This window comes from Rutilus rutilus (genome assembly GCF_951802725.1).
Source record: "Rutilus rutilus genome assembly, chromosome: 1".
NCBI classification, from domain to species: Eukaryota; Metazoa; Chordata; class Actinopteri; order Cypriniformes; family Leuciscidae; genus Rutilus; species Rutilus rutilus.
In genome coordinates, this window is record NC_140209.1 from 50,659,613 (window position 1) to 50,679,733 (window position 20,121).

Here is a 20,121-nt window from a genome sequence, read left to right on the forward strand (position 1 = left end):
TAGAGAGGGCACAGTGAGTGTTGCCAGTGATTTTGAGCATTTTACCAAAGAAATTATATAATAAAGAATAGAAATTAAAATAATTTTTGAAAAGTTGATAGGGATAAACAAATTCAGTAATATATGCACATAAACTTTTAAACACTTAAGCATAGGCTATATATTGAGAACACAAGCATTCACACACTGAACTGCATACAAAGTATAAAAAAAGACCCCCTGACAGTCTGCACTTGTTAGGTTATTCGTTTAAATGTACATGTAATCCTTCCAATTAGGTAATTCGTATTGCTTTGACTTGCCATGTGTGTGAATGTAGCACAAGTAATTTCCTCGCGACTGACCCTACGTGCACCTGAAAGCGATGAGGTGGCGTTTTCTCTCTCTCTCTCTCTTTCTCTCCCTCCCTTTCTCTCAAGGCTCGCGACTCCTTTCATCTGCATTATTCCGAACGGAATAGGGAGGCAGACGCAACTCTTGGATGAGACACTGTTATGAAGATGCAGAGAGAGAGAGGGGGAGAGCGTCAGCTCTGATTGGTCAGTTCCTGAGGTGCGACGTGTCTGCGGAAGAGAGATGCAGCCGCTCGCAAGCCAAATCAATTTTTATGGCTCGTGCGTGGCCGCGTATTAAGGATGTGCACCTTTAAGAGCGCATTCTGTTATTATAGTCTGGGCCATATTTCTTTCTTTCCTTCTTATTACAAATGTGGTTTCCTTCACTGTAACAAAGATATATATATAAAAAATGCCCACTAAAACTGAAAGAAAAGTTCAGACGTTGCCTTAAGTTGTAAGTGAAACCAAAATTATGCCAAGTTGACAACTTTTCGACCACGTAGAATTTAATTGTCGATGACGAAATATCGAGTTGAAACACCTGGAATGTATCAATCATAAAATCGAGTAGGCTAAGCCTAAATTACAGATATCATGGTGGGTGACAAGTTAAAAGAAAAAGAAAAAACAACGTTGTTGTTCTGCTTTATTAACAAGAAAATGTGTCCATCCTGAATCAGCATCTGAATATAATGCCTACACATTTCAAAGATGGACCAAACACAACTACATTCATAGAACAAATAAAATGAAATACTGTATTTGGCAAATCATTTCAGGGGCAAATAATAATTATAAACAATATAGCCCTACATAAATAACTGTTGAATCGCTATTTGAATAAAATAGGCTGAGATAGATAGATAGATAGATAGATAGATAGATAGATAGATAGATAGATAGATAGATAGATAGATAGATAGATAGATAGATAGATAGATAGACTACTTGGCAGCAGAAATCTACTAATGAAAAAAAAAAGAATAAACTGAACTAACGTCTATAAAACAAAATTGTTCCGTCGGTATACAAATTAGTAAAGAAACGATAACAAATTTAGTTCAGAAAGCATTGCGTGGTCCTCGTCTCCAAGTCCTCATCTGAAGAAAGTCTTTGGTCAATAGGTCTTTCCAGAATTCAATATTGAAACAAAAGATATGCCCACAATGCAGGTGGTCACCTTGGCACACAACTTAGCTTCACCAAAAAGAAGTTTTGAGAGCAAACCCTCACCTTTTTATTAAGAGATCGGGTTTCTTCAGATGTTAGTTCTGAAAACGTTGTGAAGACAGCCCCCCTGTCCGGTGAAGGAGGGACGCTATTCTATTAAACGTGAACATGCTTGAGTTATCTGCTGCGCCCGGCACCTCCCAGAAAGTTTGGGGTATAAAAGCCAGGACCTAGAGTTGGTTTAGGCAGTAGGGAGTTTCTGCTGGGGTCTGGATTGGAGTCACAGAAGACCGGACCCTACCTTGTATGATTGGAGTCTAAAGGAAAAAAAAGAACTTCCCTCACCTCAAAGAGTCTACATGTCTAATATTTAGACATGTTCAGCTTTGTGGATATTCGGTTGGCGCTGTTGCTAAGCGCAACGGTGCTTTTGGCAAGAGGACAAGGCGAGGATGATCGTAAGTATAACTTTTCCACAGCTTTTCAAGCTTTGCTGGATGTTAGTGGGTGCAAAAATGAAGCAGTGAGTCTATTTTGTGATGCTGTAGAAGGAAACAGCAAGATAAATTATTCTCTCAGGACAAAAAAAAAAAGAAAAAAAAGTCATGCAGGCGTTTTCCTATAACCTTTAGCATAGATTATGCTTTCTTCTAGAATGGGAGAACAACATTTGCTTAGTCTGGATATGCATTAGACCCACTGGGCCTTTTCACGCTCTGCATGCGTGAGCCTTTGGAGACAAGTTGGCGCAGGTTATGGAGATTCTCCTCCACGCGCAATGTGTTGTCCTCAACAGCTGCTATATGAGAAAAGTAGACAGGGAATCTGAAATGAACTGATAAAAATGTGGAACCTAAAACTTTGAGAGAAATAAAAGTTCAGATTAAATTCATTGCCTAGTGATCAAATTGGCCAGTTGGGGGAAAAACCAAGCAACTTGGTAACAATATAAATGTTCAATTCCAGCAAAATAATCTGGATATTGACGACATCCATTTAAAAAAGTTTTTCCCCCAAACAAAAAGAGATGATCTCACTCTTGGATAAGCATCTCTCCAAACTGGAAAGTAAAGTCTGCTACGTACATTAAAACAAAACTACTTGATTTTCTGCACAATAATAAAGAAAGAAGAATAGTTTAAATGTTTTTTTCTTTCTTTTTTACTTTTAATTAATATTCCAGACGCATCATTTTACATCTGAAGGGCTTAAGTTTTTCAGGCAGTATCCCAGCGCCACTTGGTGGTTAAATGTGCAATGACATCATATTTTGACAATCCCCCACCCCATCCCTGTTACTTTCCCCCCTCTGTTATGGTGATTGAAAACACATGCGGACCCAGCATACTTTCCACTGAAGGAAAACGTTAGCCTTTGCCAAGCCGACAGTTTTCAATTACTTCATGATGGACGGTGAGCTTCAGCAGACGTGGAAATTTTCCCTCAAGCTTTTCCCACTGAATAATGGAACCTGGGCCTAACGGCACTACGCCACCTAGGGGTCATTTTCAAACCAAACATTTTCAAGCAAAAGTAAAGGTGTGCGTTAACATCCGCTATTCTGTTCCCATGCACGTCTACGGGAAATGTTTCCAAAGCAAAATGCTAAAGAGATGGCCTACTTTCAGTTGATCTAATACCAAATCCTTCACATTTCCCTTAAGATCTAAGTTTAGAAATCTGGAGGTTATGACTTAAAAGTACATTATCAGCATTTCCCACCTTCCGTCACTGATTTAGGCTCACGTGGATGACAGCAAACAAGAAACACACCGACCTGAATATTTAATATAAATCCTATGACATAGTCAACTAACAAACGTTTACTTTTCTACTTTTACACTCATGCAACTCTTTTACTCGTTATAGGCACAAGTGGCAGCTGCACATTGGACGGCCAGGTCTACAATGACAGGGACGTCTGGAAACCAGAGCCATGCCAAATCTGCGTGTGCGACAGCGGCACCGTTATGTGCGACGAGGTGATCTGCGAGGACACAACCGACTGCCCCAACCCAGTGATTCCCCACGACGAGTGCTGCCCCGTCTGCCCAGACGACGGTACGACGCCTTGATTCTCACGCATCGGGGGGGTTTCCCCCTTACCTTGGGCAAACAGAACAACCCCACCACACCCCCCATTAAAAATGTCTGGGGAAATTCTTATGGATCCACAACATTAACTCCCTTGGATTTTTAAATATGACCTTCAAGCTTCAAGCCTTATGGTTATTCACTGGATTAATTTGTCGCTTGGTTCTTGGTCTAGTAGGCCTAAATCGAGGCTCAAAGCCTCAAATCTAATTGGGGGAAACCAGAGACTCATTTGTTTGGCTGATTGTTGATTAGATTTGATAAGAGACATCTAATTAATGTCTGTTTTTATATGATTTTAATTTTTCTTTTCTTTTTTCCCCTCAATTGTATAGATTTCCAGGAACCCAGTGTTGAGGTAAATGTTGCTTTACTTTTATCAGCTTATGCCTCAAATAAGTTCATTGCTTCATAGAAGAATCTTGGGAAATGTCCAGTATATTGCAATAAGGAAAGCATGCTCAAGGCATCTTTTGAACTCATTTGAAACTAGTTAATTAAACGTTGTTACGTTTATTTATCTGGGAAAACAAATCCTTACAAAATCCTTTGTGTTCATCACTCTCTCTTAGGGACCTAGAGGTTCTCCCGGTGAGAAGGGTGACAGGGTAGGTTTATATTTCTCTCTTTTTATGCATCCATTTATTGCCTCATCAAGGGTTTTGTTTACTTGATGAACATCTTTTAAGTTCTTGAAGACCAAAAAAACATGTCATTCTAAATCAGCTGTCACTGCACAAAAAGATTTTATCCCTAACATCTATATAAATAATATTTTATATTATGCTTAAAATATATATTATGCTTAAAAATTAAGCATTATATATATATATTTATACTGTATGTATATGTATGTTATATAACTATATGTTAAATGTTACATTTCTCATAGTTATAAATTCTATTTTATAGCTTATCGGACTGCCATTGGATTTGATCTAAAACAAGTTTAAATCTGATTTATTTGAGATTTTGATTGGAGTTGTTCAAGTGTTTGTTAGCAAGGTTATGCATGGTTTGTTATGCATGATATATATATAAGTTTTGTAACTATATAAATATATATTATAAGTACTCATACACAGAAAGTACCAACAGCGCTAATGATATGCTTTACAGAATTATGCTAAAAGCACATGCAGATGGTTTAGTTTGTCTTATTATATGGTATTTGTGGTGTTTTAGCTGCTCTTGTGATGAGGCACAGAAAGATGATTTGGTCTATATATATATTTAATGTAAAAGACAACTGAATTATATATCAGAATTATACCCACCACTTTCCACTAATTATACCTCTACCAAGTAAAAAGGACTGATCTATAGATGTGGTGCATCACTTTGAATTGTAAGGGCTTTAATGTGAGCTGGACTCAGTCTACAAACCTTTCTGATACCATAGTGTAGCACCTGCCTCATCCCCTTAAATCCTAATTTTCCCTTCTCTTGATCTTTAACAGGGTCCTGCCGGGCCTGCTGGCAATGATGGAATCCCTGGACAGCCTGGCCTTCCTGGGCCCCCAGGCCCCCCTGGACCTCCTGGCCTTGGTGGAGTAAGTATCTTATCCTAAAGTGGGAAAATACTAAATTTCTCCAACCGGTAAAAGGTGTGACTTAAATGTACCTTCAGGCCAGGTACAAAATTTCCAGAGTTAGTCTAGGCCAGAATCTGAAATCAAATCACATTTAAAATACCTTTAGGTCACAGGGCTGACACGTTTCAGCACCATTAAAGTGGACAGCACCCTCGGGGCAGTAGCTACAGTTGCACACAGGCATGCAAAGCTTTGGATTAAGTTTAAGATAAGCACCTGAACATGAGCTTGCTAGATACATTCAGCTATGTTTCATCCTGTCCTGTGCTGAGCACAGATCCCTTTTAAGGGTCTCTGATCTCATCCTTTGTAAGAACTAAATGGACATGGTCCAAATTACTGACAAGGTCTCTGCTTTTTCTCCTTGTCCCTCCACAGAACTTTTCTCCTCAGATGTCTGGTGGCTTTGATGAGAAATCCGGAGGAGGAATGGCCGTCCCAGGCCCCATGGTAAAAATGCACACGTTAACCGACACATATTCCTAAACATGCATGCATCCTACAAACCCCTGAGTGATGCAAATACCACTTCAATAAATGTACAATATGCATGTCCACTTATTTATCTCTCTATATAATCACCATTCATCTTTTTATTAACAGACAGCATCAAATCAGCTGCTGCATTACAAACACATTCTTAGTATATTCTTGATCTAAACATAACTCACTGTAGGCCAAGACAAGGCATGTGTAGCATGTAGCTTCAAACAAAATATCCCTTGAACAATATGTTCACCAATTGTTACTTTTTCAGGTTTACTGACTGTATCTCCTTTTTCTCTTTTTTTCAGGGACCTATGGGCCCTCGTGGACCCCCTGGGCCTCCTGGAACTTCTGTGAGTACAATTCTTAAAAGTCTTGTCATCCTGACATATATGTTTTAAACAGTTCCATATTGGAAGTCATATTTAAATGAATAGATAAATATAAATATGCACCATGCATTTTTAATGTTTTTAATAAAACCCCTTTTTTTTATCTGTTGTCATTTTCAATTTAATCTTTGTGAAATTAGTTTGATTACTGCAATTTCGTACCTGGGAAAATCAGAATACATTTAATTTGAATTAGATCCACCCAGGAAGTCTAAATGAGCTACAACCTTTCTCCTCAATGCTTATTTTAGCATGTAATCTCGCTCCTATCATGTAACAGTGTTCCTCAGGCTTGTGCTTTTTGTAATTTGTGCCCTTTGTCCTCCTCTACAGGGACCCCAAGGATTTACTGGTCCCCCTGGTGAGCCTGGCGAGGCCGGTTCTCCTGTGAGTATCTAAACAAATAATTTGTACATCTATCCAATCAAACACTAAGTAAATATCTGAGGTCAATCACTTTACCCATTCACATTCACCCACATTAATAGTACTCTCACCCTACTTCGATATGTGACTCCAGTTGGTCAAAATGGTACAGTGTTTATGAATCTTGACCTCAGGCACCTAGATTGCTTTTCTACTGAGTGGATGCATGACATCCAGCCTGTTTGTTTGTATGACAGAGGTCTCTAACTGGCCAGCAAAAAGTCATTTTAGTCAATATTTCACTTTTTTCATCTGGATAATTCACTCTGCCAAAGTGTGACTCACTCATGCCGCCACAATGTGAAACATAAAAATACACTCACATGGACACAAATGTTTTTCCTAACTTAGATTTTTTTTCTGCTGCTTTCCTGCTTTAGGGTTCAATGGGTCCCCGTGGTGCTGCTGGTCCCCCTGGAAAGAACGGAGAGGATGTAAGTAATCCACATCATTTTTAGATTTTGGTTTAAGATGATGTAAGAAGAACCTTTTTTTTTTTTACTTCATTAGTTAATGCAGTGCAGTTCAGTTATAGTACAGCATATTGTTCATCTAAGACTTCGGGGAACCGAGCATTACATTTATCAACATCATAGAGAAACGGATAAAGAAACATCAGGAAACAGTGACAGTGAAATAGCAAACATTTCTCATAATTCAATCTAGGGTTTAACCAGTGATTCAGCTTCTTTCTCCTTTTCTCATCTGTTTTTCTCTGACTATGTAGGGTGAATCTGGCAAACCCGGTCGCCCTGGTGAGCGCGGACCCCCTGGCGCACAGGTCAGTGTTGCTATTCACAGGATTTCCGAATGAAAACACTTTTGTTATAATTGCATTCTTTTAGTTATTAGCATTATGGTGTTTGACCCACAAAAGGAGAAAAGGGTGTAAAATCCTTCTGCCTTTCTCTTTCTCCCTAGGGTGCTCGTGGATTCCCCGGAACCCCTGGACTTCCAGGCATCAAGGGACACAGAGTGAGTGCTCTAGCTCTAGGAAGTGGTTCCTCTCGTTTGATGACTATCAACCTATGTCTACATGAATTAAATCTTTACGTGCATCCTCTGTACCTCAGGGATTCAGCGGTCTAGATGGAGCTAAGGGAGATTCTGGTCCTGCTGGACCTAAGGTGAAATCAGAATTGAAAATCAGTATTACACTTTAAACCTAAATTTCACAGTAAGCAGACCACTTAACAGCCTGCTTTGCTCATTAGGGTGAGGCTGGTTCCCCTGGTGAGAACGGGACTCCTGGTGCTATGGTAAGGATCATCTATTCACAATCGATTTGCATATTTAAGCATGACTTTCATGCTATTTTGCAAATTTATTTCTCTCAGATTCAACATCCACAGTTGCAGTCCTTTCTAATGTAGCTCTGTTTTCCAGGGTCCTCGTGGTCTGCCTGGCGAGAGAGGCCGTGCTGGTCCTCCTGGCTCTGCTGTAAGTAACCCTTATAACCTTATAACCCTGAAGTGATCTGTACTTTGTTATTGTGATGTAACCAACAAGCATTTCACAGCTTAACCACATTTTCAAAGGATCATTTTATATGTGTTGAGATAATCCTTCAAACATAAAACAGAGTTTTTATAAATCCTTTATCTAAATCCTGTCCTCTCCAGTGCACAGATTACACTTTGAATATATAAATGATGAATGAATTCTCCATTTTCTCCATTTTTCAGGGTGCTCGTGGTAATGATGGTGCTGCTGGAGCTGCTGGTCCTCCTGTAAGTAGCCTTTTTTATCTTTTTTTTTTATAAATAAAATAGACCAGATACTTTTTGTAAAGACACCAGGTCTGAATTAATCAGAAAAATGATGATGAGTCAAAGAAACACTCAATATAATTTATTTTCTTTTTCTATTTTTAGGGCCCAACTGGCCCTGCTGGTCCCCCAGGATTCCCTGGTGGCCCTGGAGCTAAGGTAAAAAAAAAACCTCTCATTTGTTCACATGATTACACAAATTCAAACTCCATATCAAACCAAACAAATAGCTAGAGTGCCACAAGGTGGCCAATAGAGCCAGATGTCGGTGTTCTCGATTATGTAGGCCAACATTGAATGAAGAGTTGATCTTTGGAAATGTGTTAGTAGGTCAAAGCTTAGTTATTTGAACTTATTATTTGTCTGGAGCTTGAATCATCCACAATAGATAAATTAATAGAAAGTCATCTATCTGAAACTTGAGATGACATACAAACTTATTTTCTAGCGTCATAGAGATATTGATCATCTTAAGGGTTTTTTATGGACTATAAACACAATTCTTCATTTACACTGAGAATTGAGATGCCTCGTGTAGCTCTGCATAAGTGTAATGTTGACCCATCTCACTCTTGCTCATTGCTTTCTCCAGGGAGAGGTTGGTGCTCAGGGATCTCGTGGTGCAGAGGGACCCCAGGGAGCCCGTGGTGAGGCTGGTAACCCTGGACCTGCAGGTCCTGCTGGACCCGCTGTGAGTAAATCTTTTCAAACACCAAATATAATATAATATTTTTAAATTTCAATTATTTGTGCAGTTCAGTCCTGACCACCTTGTCCATTTTGCTTTCCTTCTACTGTAGGGTAACAATGGAGCTGATGGTGCCGCTGGTCCCAAGGGTGCTACTGTAAGTATCAGTTTAATCAAATGCTCTTGATGATAAAAGTTCTTCTTTAGGCCAACATATTTCCTCTTCCTGGATTAGAACTTTGGTGTTAGTAAATTAACGGCATATCTTTGTTACTCTCTGCTGCCACCTGCAGGGCACTCCTGGTATTGCTGGTGCTCCTGGTTTCCCTGGACCTCGCGGTCCTCCCGGACCTGCTGGAGCTTCTGGTTCCCCTGGCCCTAAGGGTAACACCGTAAGTGTCCATTTCTTCTCAGATCATCAGCCACATTTTTTCAAACAAAATGTGAATTATTTCACACAATTACTTTTTACATTTTACAGGGTGAGGCCGGTGCCCCTGGTTCCAAAGGAGAGGCTGGTGCTAAGGGAGAGGCTGTAAGTATAAACTTCATTTATTTGATCTAGAAAACATTGTCACACGCTTCATTGTTTCTAAAACTCCATTTTATATCAATCTTATCATGCTAATTTAGTTGAAACATTCCACAGCTTTGTAAAAACAGTGCCTTAGGACTAAAAAACAACTATTTTACAATAATTGATTTCTAATCTGACTGTCTGTTTCATTTCTAACCGTCTTCCTTTTTCTTGTGTGCTTACCCAGGGTGCCCAAGGAGTTCAGGGTCCCCCTGGCCCACCTGGTGAGGAAGGCAAGAGAGGAGCCCGTGGTGAGCCCGGTGCTATTGGTGGTCGTGGACCCACTGGTGAACGTGTATGTACCCACACTTAAACCTCTCCAGATAATCGAAATTATCAGTAAGAACCTTAAAAGCGGCCTAGACCTTAACAATTACACACCTCTTTGTGCAGGGTGCTCCTGGTGCTCGTGGTTTCCCTGGTGCTGATGGATCTGGAGGTCCTAAGGTGGGTCTACAAAAGATACAAAATGTTTCATAATATTTAACATCCCTTTTAGTTAGCAACTAAACGGAAAATAGGCAGAAAATCTGTTTAGGATATTATCATATTTTTATATCAAATTTCATCAGTGGTAAATGGTGCAACTCTTTCTGATCGCTGTTACAGGGTGCCCCCGGTGAGCGTGGAGGCCCTGGAGTTGTTGGACCTAAGGGTGCCACTGGTGAGCCTGGCCGCAATGGTGAACCTGGTATGCCAGGATCCAAGGTGAGAAAATTGGCATCCACAGGAATGATATATATATTATTGGTGGGATTGATTGTGTATTAGTATGTCAGTGTTTGACCCCCTCTCTCTTCGTGTCAATTACAGGGTATGACTGGTAGCCCTGGCAGCCCTGGACCTGATGGAAAGACCGGACCATCTGTGAGTGCCCACACAATTCTCCATAATGTCACAACAAACCCACTACACTATAACAGACAACCCAAATGCATGCTAAAGTGGTCTAGTATACTACTGGTTGGATCCAGTGTTTGAAATCCAACAATATCAAGCCTAAAACTGCTTTTGACACCTTAGATTGTTTATTCCAGAACATTTCAAGAAAAATAGGTTTAAAGAAAATAGACTTAAATCAGTCAAACCATTGGCCTGGTTTCACAGACAGGGCTTAGATTAAGCCAGTATTAGACTGTAGTTCAATTAGGATATTAAAGTAGCTTTTATAAACGTGCTTTAGAAAAAACATTACTGGTGTGAATCTTGAGACATTTAATTTGAATGAATTTTGTGAATTTTTTGAGACATCATGATATTTTAAGATACGTCAGTGCAAGTTGCTTTAAAACTCAACTCAAACATGCATTTTAGTCTGGGACTAGACGTAAGCCTTGTAAGTAATTAACTAATGTTAACTAATGAAACCTTATTGAAAGGAGTTGCCATTCATTCATACATACCCTCTCATACCCAGATATCTGTAGAAAAGGATCAAAGCTCACATGTCTTTTTGTTTTATATTTAATAGGGTAATGCTGGACAAGATGGCCGCCCTGGACCACCTGGCCCCATTGGAGCCAGAGGACAGCCTGGTGTCATGGGATTCCCTGGACCTAAGGGTGCTGCTGTGAGTGCACTAAACTCTCTTGACTCTTTCAGTTTGAAACAAACTACACTATAAAATGTGAGTATTCTCACTGCATAGCCAAAATGCAGACAGTCACACCTTGATAGCTTATATTTTATGTCTAAGAAACATTTGAGTTCTGGTTCAGAGTGCGTTTGTTACAAAAAGCTTTTTAAGAGTGATGTTTATTTTTGCCCCTGTGCAGGGTGAGGGTGGCAAACCTGGTGAGAGAGGTGTGATGGGTGCTGTTGGTGCCACTGTAAGTATCTGTGCTTTTGTTTTACACACCACAGTTATCTTTTACCCTTTTTGGTTCATAGCGTCTTAGTCTGGACCTTATTCTATTTTGTTTTATGTTTAAATATAGGGCGCTCCCGGTAAGGACGGTGATGTTGGTGCCCCTGGTGCTCCTGGACCTGCTGTGAGTAGCACTTCAGTATCCCATAATACATCCTGTCATTTAACATTATTTCAGCCTCTTTTAAAACAATGGTCCTGCTAATACATTATACAAACTGTCTCAAATATTCATATAATGGCTATAAATATAACATTAAAATATATAGCTTCAACTTATATTGTTCTTACACCTACTACTTTACAATAATACTTACAATAACAATGAGGTATAACTACTTCAATATCTCTTGATATTGTTTTCATGAATAGGGGCCTACTGGAGAGAGAGGAGAACAGGGACCTGGTGGTCCTCCCGGATTCCAGGTGAGTGTGCCAACTCATCTTACCCATCCCATCCACTCAATACTCAATATTTTGTTATAGACATTGGCATCAATATGCTGATCTATTTTTTGTGCATCTAAATGACAGGGTCTGCCAGGACCTATGGGTGCTACTGGTGAGCCTGGCAAGTCTGGTGAGCAGGTAAGTTATGGAGCTACTGTTTATTATATACAGTAAACCAGAAGATGTGAACCAAAGATCTAAAATGATTAGAGGGGATTAATGAAAGTTCAGAATTGCTTGCCAGGGTACTATGCATAAACATGCACTTTCTTTGAGCAACAGCAATTAAGTCCCTTGGAAACTCTCATTAGAAATGAAAGGTCATGCGACACAATATTGATTTGCCTTCTTTGGCCTATTACAGGGTGCTCCTGGAGAGGCTGGAGCCCCTGGACCTTCTGGATCCAGAGTGAGTATCTACAGCATGATCAACAAATGGCACATAGCCCATAATTCTAATTCTAGTTCTAGATTTGTGAGATGGACAAGAACTGATGGTATCTCTATTTACTTTTTACCCAGGGTGACAGAGGATTCCCTGGTGAGCGTGGTGCCCCTGGCCCTTCTGGTCCTGCTGGTGCACGTGGTTCTCCTGGTTCAGCTGGTAACGATGGTGCCAAGGTGAGTCTCACCTGTCCTGACACACTTTGTTGAAGTGATACCACACATTCACTGTGAATGGCTAGGCGAAATCCAGAGGATGTCCCAAAATACGAGTCAAAGCCCTGAGGAGTATGATATCAAATTGCCATATGTATCAACGTTAAGATGAATTTTTTCTTGCTTTCTTAGGGTGATGCTGGTTCCGCAGGAGCTCCTGGCGCTCAGGGTCCTCCCGGACTTCAAGGAATGCCTGGCGAGCGTGGCTCTGCTGGTCTGCCAGGTCTTAAGGGTGACAGAGTGAGTACTATTGATGCACAACTTTCAACTTCTGTCAGAGCTGTTCCTGACAAGAAACTCAATACTAATTAATTCATAGCAATTCAAGTGAGCAAATGAATCGAATGGCACAGATTCTCAAAATTGATAACAAACTCTTATCCCAGGGTGACCAAGGTGCCAAGGGTACTGATGGTGCCGCTGGTAAAGATGGCATTCGTGGTATGACCGGACCAATCGGACCTCCTGGACCTGCTGGAGCTCCTGGTGACAAAGTGAGTGTCTTTTGTGCTAGATTCCATATATCCATAATCACTGATGATAACTCTTACAAAGTTGAAGGGCATATTCAACCATGGTTCTATCATTTGTATTTTAACATAGGGAGAGACTGGTGCAGCTGGACTTGCTGGACCCAGTGGTGCCCGTGGACCACCTGTAAGCACAATCCTTGATGCACAGATATACTACACAAAATTGATCATTTGCAGAAACATTGAAGTTCTTTTACCAAAATGATCTGATGACATCACCTGTTTTACAATTACAAATAGGGTGAGCGTGGAGAGACTGGTGCTTCAGGACCCGCTGGATTTGCTGGACCTCCCGTGAGTAACAAACTCTATTATATATATAAACTTATAAAGTGTTTTAACAATTACAGGCCAGTTCTTAGTTCAAACGTCCAATTTCTCTCCAACAGGGTGCCGATGGTCTGCCTGGTGCTAAGGGAGAAGCTGGAGACAATGGTGCTAAGGGTGATTCTGGTCCTCCAGGACCTGCTGGAGCAACTGGCGCCCCTGGACCTCAGGTGTGACCATCTCAGATCATCTCCTCATCCAAAACAGACATATGGTCCTTTGGGTCTATAACGTTTGATGCATGTAATAGTCATGGTTGTCTTTACTAATGTTATGTCATCCAAATTTTTAATCAAATTGATTTGTGCCATACAGGGTCCTGTTGGTTCTACTGGACCCAAGGGTGCCCGTGGTGCTGCTGGTCCCCCTGTGAGTATGACTTCTATAATTTCATATTCCTGGGTGATGTGTCAGTACTTGGCACAACTAAAAATTACAGTAACTTGGAAATTACATATCACAATTAGACTAATTCATTTTTACTTTTTTGTTAAGGGTGCTACTGGCTTCCCTGGTGCTGCTGGTAGAGTTGGACCTCCCGGCCCTGCTGTAAGAACCTCCACGACAAGATTTTGATAGTAGTAATTAGTAAATCAAAATGGTAATTGTGATTCTCTTCCATAATTAACAACGGTTCTCTAATTGCTTCTTGTTTTTCTTAGGGAAACTCTGGACCCCCAGGAGCTCCTGGACCCGCTGGTAAGGAGGGCCAGAAAGGTAACCGTGGTGAGACTGGACCTGCTGGGCGCACTGGTGAAGTTGGTTCTGCTGGACCACCTGGTGCCCCTGGTGAGAAAGGAAATCCCGGAGCTGAGGGTCCCAATGTAAGTCTTTCATGCCGATCTATATCATTATTGCCTTACCTTGTGGCCTTGTTAAATACATGACTGTAAGCAAACTAGGAATATAATATCAATTACAGTGCCTTGCAAAATTATTCAGATGACTTAACCAATTCTCTTCTCTCAAATCCTCAAATTTTTTGGCCGTGTTGTATGTGCACAACATATATTTATTTGAGCATTTAAAATGCTATCCTGGTATCATCTGACCACTAAATGTTTTCCCACACCAAATCTTTTTGAGTAAAGTCCTGTAAACTCTGTTTCAAGGAGATTACTTATTACTGGCCTCTCAGTTTCTTCTCTCACAAGTCATCCCCAGAATAAAAGACAGGATGGTCTGAATTACTTATGGTTTGAAATAATATGAATACATTTTTCCTAATTCATGGATTTGTTTCTCTTTATTTTATGCTCTTTAGTCCTCATTTTCACAGTTATCTTACAAATTCACAACTTGAATGGTTATACTTTAACTGAGAGCTTTCTGTCTACCAAATGTGGTAGTTATTTAATCGATTATAGGTATAGTTCAATTCTAAGACAATTCTGTGCTTGTTATCACAATTGTTTGGCCTAATACAATCTTTCCTAGAGGGTGATAAGATTCTCCCTCTGTCTTCCTTCTTGATCTCCATGCTAGTATAAATTAGTATATTTATACATGATTTCTAGCTATAAGAACACATAACACAGTTAAATAAAGACATGAATAAAAGAAATACTGCCTGTGATGAACTTCCTAATTTATCTCACTAATATCCCTTCTTCTTTTCTTGCAGGGCCCTGCTGGTACACCTGGACCTGCTGGTATTGCTGGTCAGCGTGGTATTGTTGGTCTCCCTGGACAAAGAGGCGAGCGTGGTTTCCCTGGTCTCTCCGGCCCATCTGTGAGTATTCTGGTTTCCTTGTTTTACACTCTTTGATGGCTCATCTACTGCCATACAATCATTAACTTGTTTTATTCAGTCAGTTTCTACTTTCAAGAGTTTGTCTGGTTGGAAAGTTGGTTTCTTAAGCATCAATCATGGTAAAGCATTCATCATACTTCTCTTCATCATTCCATCTAGGGAGAGCCTGGCAAACAGGGACCTTCTGGTCCCTCTGGTGAACGTGGACCTCCAGGACCCATGGGACCCCCTGGATTGGCTGGACCTTCTGGCGAGCCTGGTCGTGAGGTAAAGATGCACACATATACACCAATACCTGTTGAATTTCATTGACATAACCTGAAACTATAGAGTCCTGCCTTGTTGACACCTATGTGCTTTGCTTTACATTAGGGTACTCCAGGTAATGAGGGTTCTGCTGGACGTGATGGTGCTGCTGGCCCCAAGGTAAGTTTCAGACTTAATGGTTTCCCATATTGCAACACATCCAGTAGTCAAACCTCATTACCCCACATTCATTTGTGTGACTGTGGAGGTGTCCCTTAAAAAATTCTGTTCTTCTGCTTGTGACATAGGGTGACCGTGGTGAGACTGGTCCTGCTGGCACTCCCGGTGCTCCTGGACCTCCTGGTGCTCCTGGACCCATTGGCCCTGCTGGAAAGACTGGTGATCGTGGAGAGTCTGTAAGTGTCCCATCTCCAAAAATGAATTGAACTGGTGATGGTTTAAAAAGTTTGGGAGTAGATTAGTTTTATAGTCTGACAAATTTGACAAATTAGTTTTTTCCTTCTTAGGGCCCTGCTGGTCCTGCCGGTGCTGCTGGCCCTGCTGGTCCTCGTGGACCCTCTGTAAGTCCTGAGTCAAAGACTCGAACCACAAAAGAATTTCCAAACCAGACTCTGCATGTAGCTCTGTCTGTGGTATACACAATACTGTTGTCTGAGGTGTAATGTCTTTATTCAGGGACCCGCTGGAGCTCGTGGAGACAAGGGTGAGGCTGGTGAGGCTGGTGAGAGAGGCATGAAGGGACACAGAGGATTTACTGGAATGCAGGGACCCCCAGGACCATCTGTAAGTGACTCTGTTCAGCTTATGGAACATAGTTTAAATTTCAAATGTAATATCCACAGCTTGAAAAAATAATCATTTTCATTTCTTTTTTTCTTGTCACTAGGGACCTTCTGGAGAGCCTGGACCTGCTGGAGCTTCTGGAGCCGCTGGACCTAGAGTAAGTATTATTATAAAATATATAATCTTGCTGCATATTTGTACTACCATTCTTTCTCTGATTTGATCAAGTAGTTAAATTATATACACAGTGTTTTGGAGTTCATTCTGAGTGGATTTGGATGTTTTCTGTTTTTGTATCAATAGGGCCCTGCTGGATCTTCTGGAGCTGCTGGTAAGGATGGTATGAGCGGACTTCCTGGACCCATTGGACCTCCTGGACCCCGTGGTCGCAATGGAGAAATTGGACCAGCTGTGGGTGATTCTTTCTTTTTCTACATGACTATGCACCCAGTAAACCAAACATATACTTTAACCCCGCCATATTTGGTTTACTCTCTGATATAGGGATCTCCTGGATCTCCCGGACCCCCTGGACCTCCTGGACCCTCTGGTGGTGGATTTGACATCGGCTTCATTGCCCAGCCACAGGAGAAGGCCCCTGATCCCTTCCGCCACTTCCGTGCCGACGATGCCAATGTGATGCGCGACCGTGATCTGGAGGTTGATACCACCCTCAAGTCCCTGAGCCAGCAGATTGAAAGCATCATGAGCCCAGATGGCACCAAGAAGAACCCTGCACGCACTTGCCGTGACCTGAAGATGTGCCACCCAGACTGGAAGAGCGGTACGTTTCTCAATTGCCCAATTCTAAATTCCTAAATTCTACAGTCATCATACTACATTGTCATGCTTACTTAAATCCTCTCATTCCTCAAAAACAAAACACAGGAGAGTACTGGATTGACCCTGACCAGGGCTGCAACCAGGATGCCATCAAGGTTTACTGCAACATGGAAACTGGCGAGACCTGTGTCTACCCAACTGAGTTCTCCATTCCCAAGAAGAACTGGTACACAAGCAAGAACATCAAGGAGAAGAAACACGTCTGGTTCGGAGAGGCCATGACCGATGGATTCCAGGTGAGGATGTCAACTAGGCCAAAAAGTATAACAGATTTTTTTTTCCATGTGTCTGTTTATAATATTTGCTTATTTTCTTGTACTTTCTTGTGCAAACCTACAGTTTGAGTACGGCAGCCAGGGCTCCAAGGCTGAGGATGTCAACATTCAGCTCACCTTCCTGCGCCTCATGTCTACTGAGGCTTCCCAGAATATTACATACCACTGCAAGAACAGCATTGCATACATGGACCAGGCTTCTGGCAACCTGAAGAAGGCTCTTCTTCTGCAGGGCTCCAACGAGATTGAGATCAGAGCAGAGGGCAACAGCCGCTTCACATACAGTGTCATTGAGGATGGTTGCACGGTGAGTTCTAACTTCTAGATCATTTCTTGATGTGACTATCGCAGTCATTCAGCATCTCAATATCACAACAGTACTGTTTACTTGAATATGAGAGCTAGTACAAGATACATTATTAAAATGACAATTAATATAAAAGCATTGTTTCAATGTGATTACATTAACATATATTCATTTAGCAGTAGCTTTTATCTGAATGAACTTTACATTAATTTAGCAACATAAATGTTTATTATTATAGCAACATAAAGAATGGTTTGGCAAAGGTTCTAATTCTATCCCTGTTTTGCTTTTTCCATCTCTACAGTCGCACACCGGTGCATGGGGCAAGACAGTCATTGACTACAAAACAACGAAAACATCCCGTCTGCCTATTATTGACATCGCCCCTATGGACGTTGGTGCACCTAATCAGGAATTTGGCATTGAAGTTGGCCCAGTCTGCTTCTTGTAAAAAAGAAATCTGGACTTGAGATTGTTTGAATGCGTGTGTGTTTTTTTTTTTCTAGCAATCATCTCTCTAAAATCTTTTCTATGCATTAAAATCAAACCCTAGAATTCAATTTGGCTGTCCAAATGGTCCACTTGCTTAGACCTGTGCTTCAGAAGACAGTGGTTGTGTGTTACCAGGCTTTTTTTGGACCACTATTTTGTCACCAGCCACACTGAGGATACTTTAGAAGATTCATTTGTTTCACTGGCAACAAGAAAATAATATATACTTATAAAGAGTAAAATCCCCCTGGAGTTTTGAAGACACATCGCAGTGACTTTTTTTCAACCACTGAGGAAGGACAATGAAAGAGCGAAACCAAATGCTTTGTACCATGTTCAGGTGTTAAATAAATCTGTAAAATGACATTTAAGTGTCTTTGTGTTGTACCCATTAGGACCACCGGGTGCCCAATGCCAACGTTCCTCTCAAGAGTCACACAAAGTACTTCTAGTAGAGACAGGGGTTCAACTTTGTTTTGATGTCTTATGGCTACCTCAAAAAAGAAACCTGCAATTCCCAGTGTTGACCAACACCAGGTCAGGATTTTACTTGGCAGAAGTATGGTTAAAAGATCAATTGACAGCTGTAAAGGTGCTATTTCCTCATGAGGTCCTGAAAGATTTAAAAGCGATGTATTGTTAGTCGCTTTTGCTCACAGGGCCTTTGGTGCTAAAGAAACCCCAGTATCTTGCTTCCCAGTTGTGACAGACGCCTCTCTTTCTCAAGTGCAAGCTAAGAGCCAGACAGCAGAGCTTTTGTTAAGAAGCAATACTGTAGCTGTGATGCAGTCTTTTCAAGTGCAGAATAAGCAGGTGGAGTCTGTTTTTATGTTCCAAACACCTTTTGACACTTTTTGGTTGTTGTCTTTTGGTTTCTTTACAAAATATCCCCCCAAATGTTGTCCAGTTGCTTCCAGCTATATCCCCACTTCCTTCCCACCCTTCTGTAATCAGGATTTGTTTTGTTTTCACCCAGGGTTTTTTAAAGCATAAAACAGGCAATCAAATAGAAAAGTCCTAAAATTATGAGAGAAGCACACCATAGGGGGGTTAAAACAAGAAGATCTGTACCTATTTTGTATATGTATAATAATTTGAGATGTTTTTAATTATTTTGAATGCTGAAATAAAGCATGTTAAGTGGTCGACCTTATGTTTGTCAGAAGTGATCTTGACTCGTCCCTGACTGCCCAATGGACTTGAATGAAGCACAGCTTGCACCTGTTACAGTTGTTTTTACTAAAAGGAAAGATTAAAGAAAATATCAGAAATGTCTGCTACTTTTTTTTGGTGCTTTTTTCATGTTGTTGTTTTTGCTAAAGTAGTTTATTATACTACTGAGCAATCCATAACCAACAGGACATAAACTTAAGCAAAATAACTTAAAGTCAGCAGAAAGAAATACTGCATGTTCTGATGCTTGCGTGTACTAACCTTGTGCTGCCTTGAGTCGCTTATGTTGACAAAAATGCATCGTGAAATCATTGCACTCCAAGATGATCTGGATAATATTCCACCGATAATCCAAATGATCCATTGGTGAAAATTCGGATCAAGACTGGTTGTTGGTTGATGCTCCAAACTGCACATCTGTTGAAATCATCGGTCATCTGAGCTGTTGAGCTGTATAATATAATCCGCAGAGAATTCCTTTGACTTGAAAGCTGAGAGAGATGTTGCTCTAAACATATTTAATGTTTTTAAAAGTGGAGCTTTTTGTGGAGCTCAAACTGAGGAGAACCAATCTTTTGCTGCAGTGTGAAGTGAAATGCTAAAGGTGGTAGGTGGTGAAGGTGGCAGTCCTGTAGGACACAACAGGGCCATTGTATCGTAAGGTATGCGGAGGCTTCCGTAGTGGGGGGCTTGAATATCTAAACTGCTAACTGGATCCATGCACTCACTTTCACTTTTAAACACTGAAATTCTTTGTGGAAAGGGGAAAACTTTGCAAACCTAACTAAAGTTAAATAGTAGGCTTTATTTAAAGAGTAGATAGCTAAAAATTATGATACAAATGTGTTGTATTCAG

The 20,121-nt window shown here is 40.8% G+C and overlaps 1 protein-coding gene and 1 long non-coding RNA gene across 2 annotated transcripts; one reads left to right on the forward strand and one right to left on the reverse strand.

Moving 5' to 3' along the window:
- The first annotated feature begins 1,756 nt into the window (after positions 1–1,756).
- Positions 1,757–19,245, forward strand: col1a1a (collagen, type I, alpha 1a). Its single transcript, XM_084388489.1, has 51 exons — positions 1,757–1,966; positions 3,378–3,569; positions 3,938–3,960; positions 4,175–4,210; positions 5,063–5,155; positions 5,576–5,647; positions 5,992–6,036; positions 6,409–6,462; positions 6,882–6,935; positions 7,229–7,282; positions 7,423–7,476; positions 7,575–7,628; positions 7,716–7,760; positions 7,888–7,941; positions 8,187–8,231; positions 8,376–8,429; positions 8,863–8,961; positions 9,071–9,115; positions 9,252–9,350; positions 9,440–9,493; positions 9,723–9,830; positions 9,929–9,982; positions 10,145–10,243; positions 10,349–10,402; positions 11,007–11,105; positions 11,311–11,364; positions 11,473–11,526; positions 11,775–11,828; positions 11,937–11,990; positions 12,217–12,261; positions 12,375–12,473; positions 12,645–12,752; positions 12,899–13,006; positions 13,116–13,169; positions 13,286–13,339; positions 13,435–13,542; positions 13,688–13,741; positions 13,868–13,921; positions 14,035–14,196; positions 14,997–15,104; positions 15,285–15,392; positions 15,498–15,551; positions 15,680–15,787; positions 15,899–15,952; positions 16,068–16,175; positions 16,279–16,332; positions 16,479–16,586; positions 16,680–16,959; positions 17,064–17,254; positions 17,358–17,600; positions 17,905–19,245. The coding sequence occupies exons 1-51, from the start codon at positions 1,885–1,887 to the stop codon at positions 18,049–18,051; spliced, it is 4,347 nt and encodes a 1,448-aa protein (XP_084244615.1). The 5' UTR covers positions 1,757–1,884; the 3' UTR covers positions 18,052–19,245.
- LOC311278046 lies at positions 5,774–19,862 on the reverse strand. The gene is made up of 3 exons (XR_014625376.1): positions 19,527–19,862; positions 9,917–9,988; positions 5,774–6,915 (listed from the first exon to the last, which is right to left on the reverse strand). It is a non-coding gene; the product is annotated as an uncharacterized lncRNA (long non-coding RNA).
- Positions 19,863–20,121: the final 259 nt, after the last annotated feature.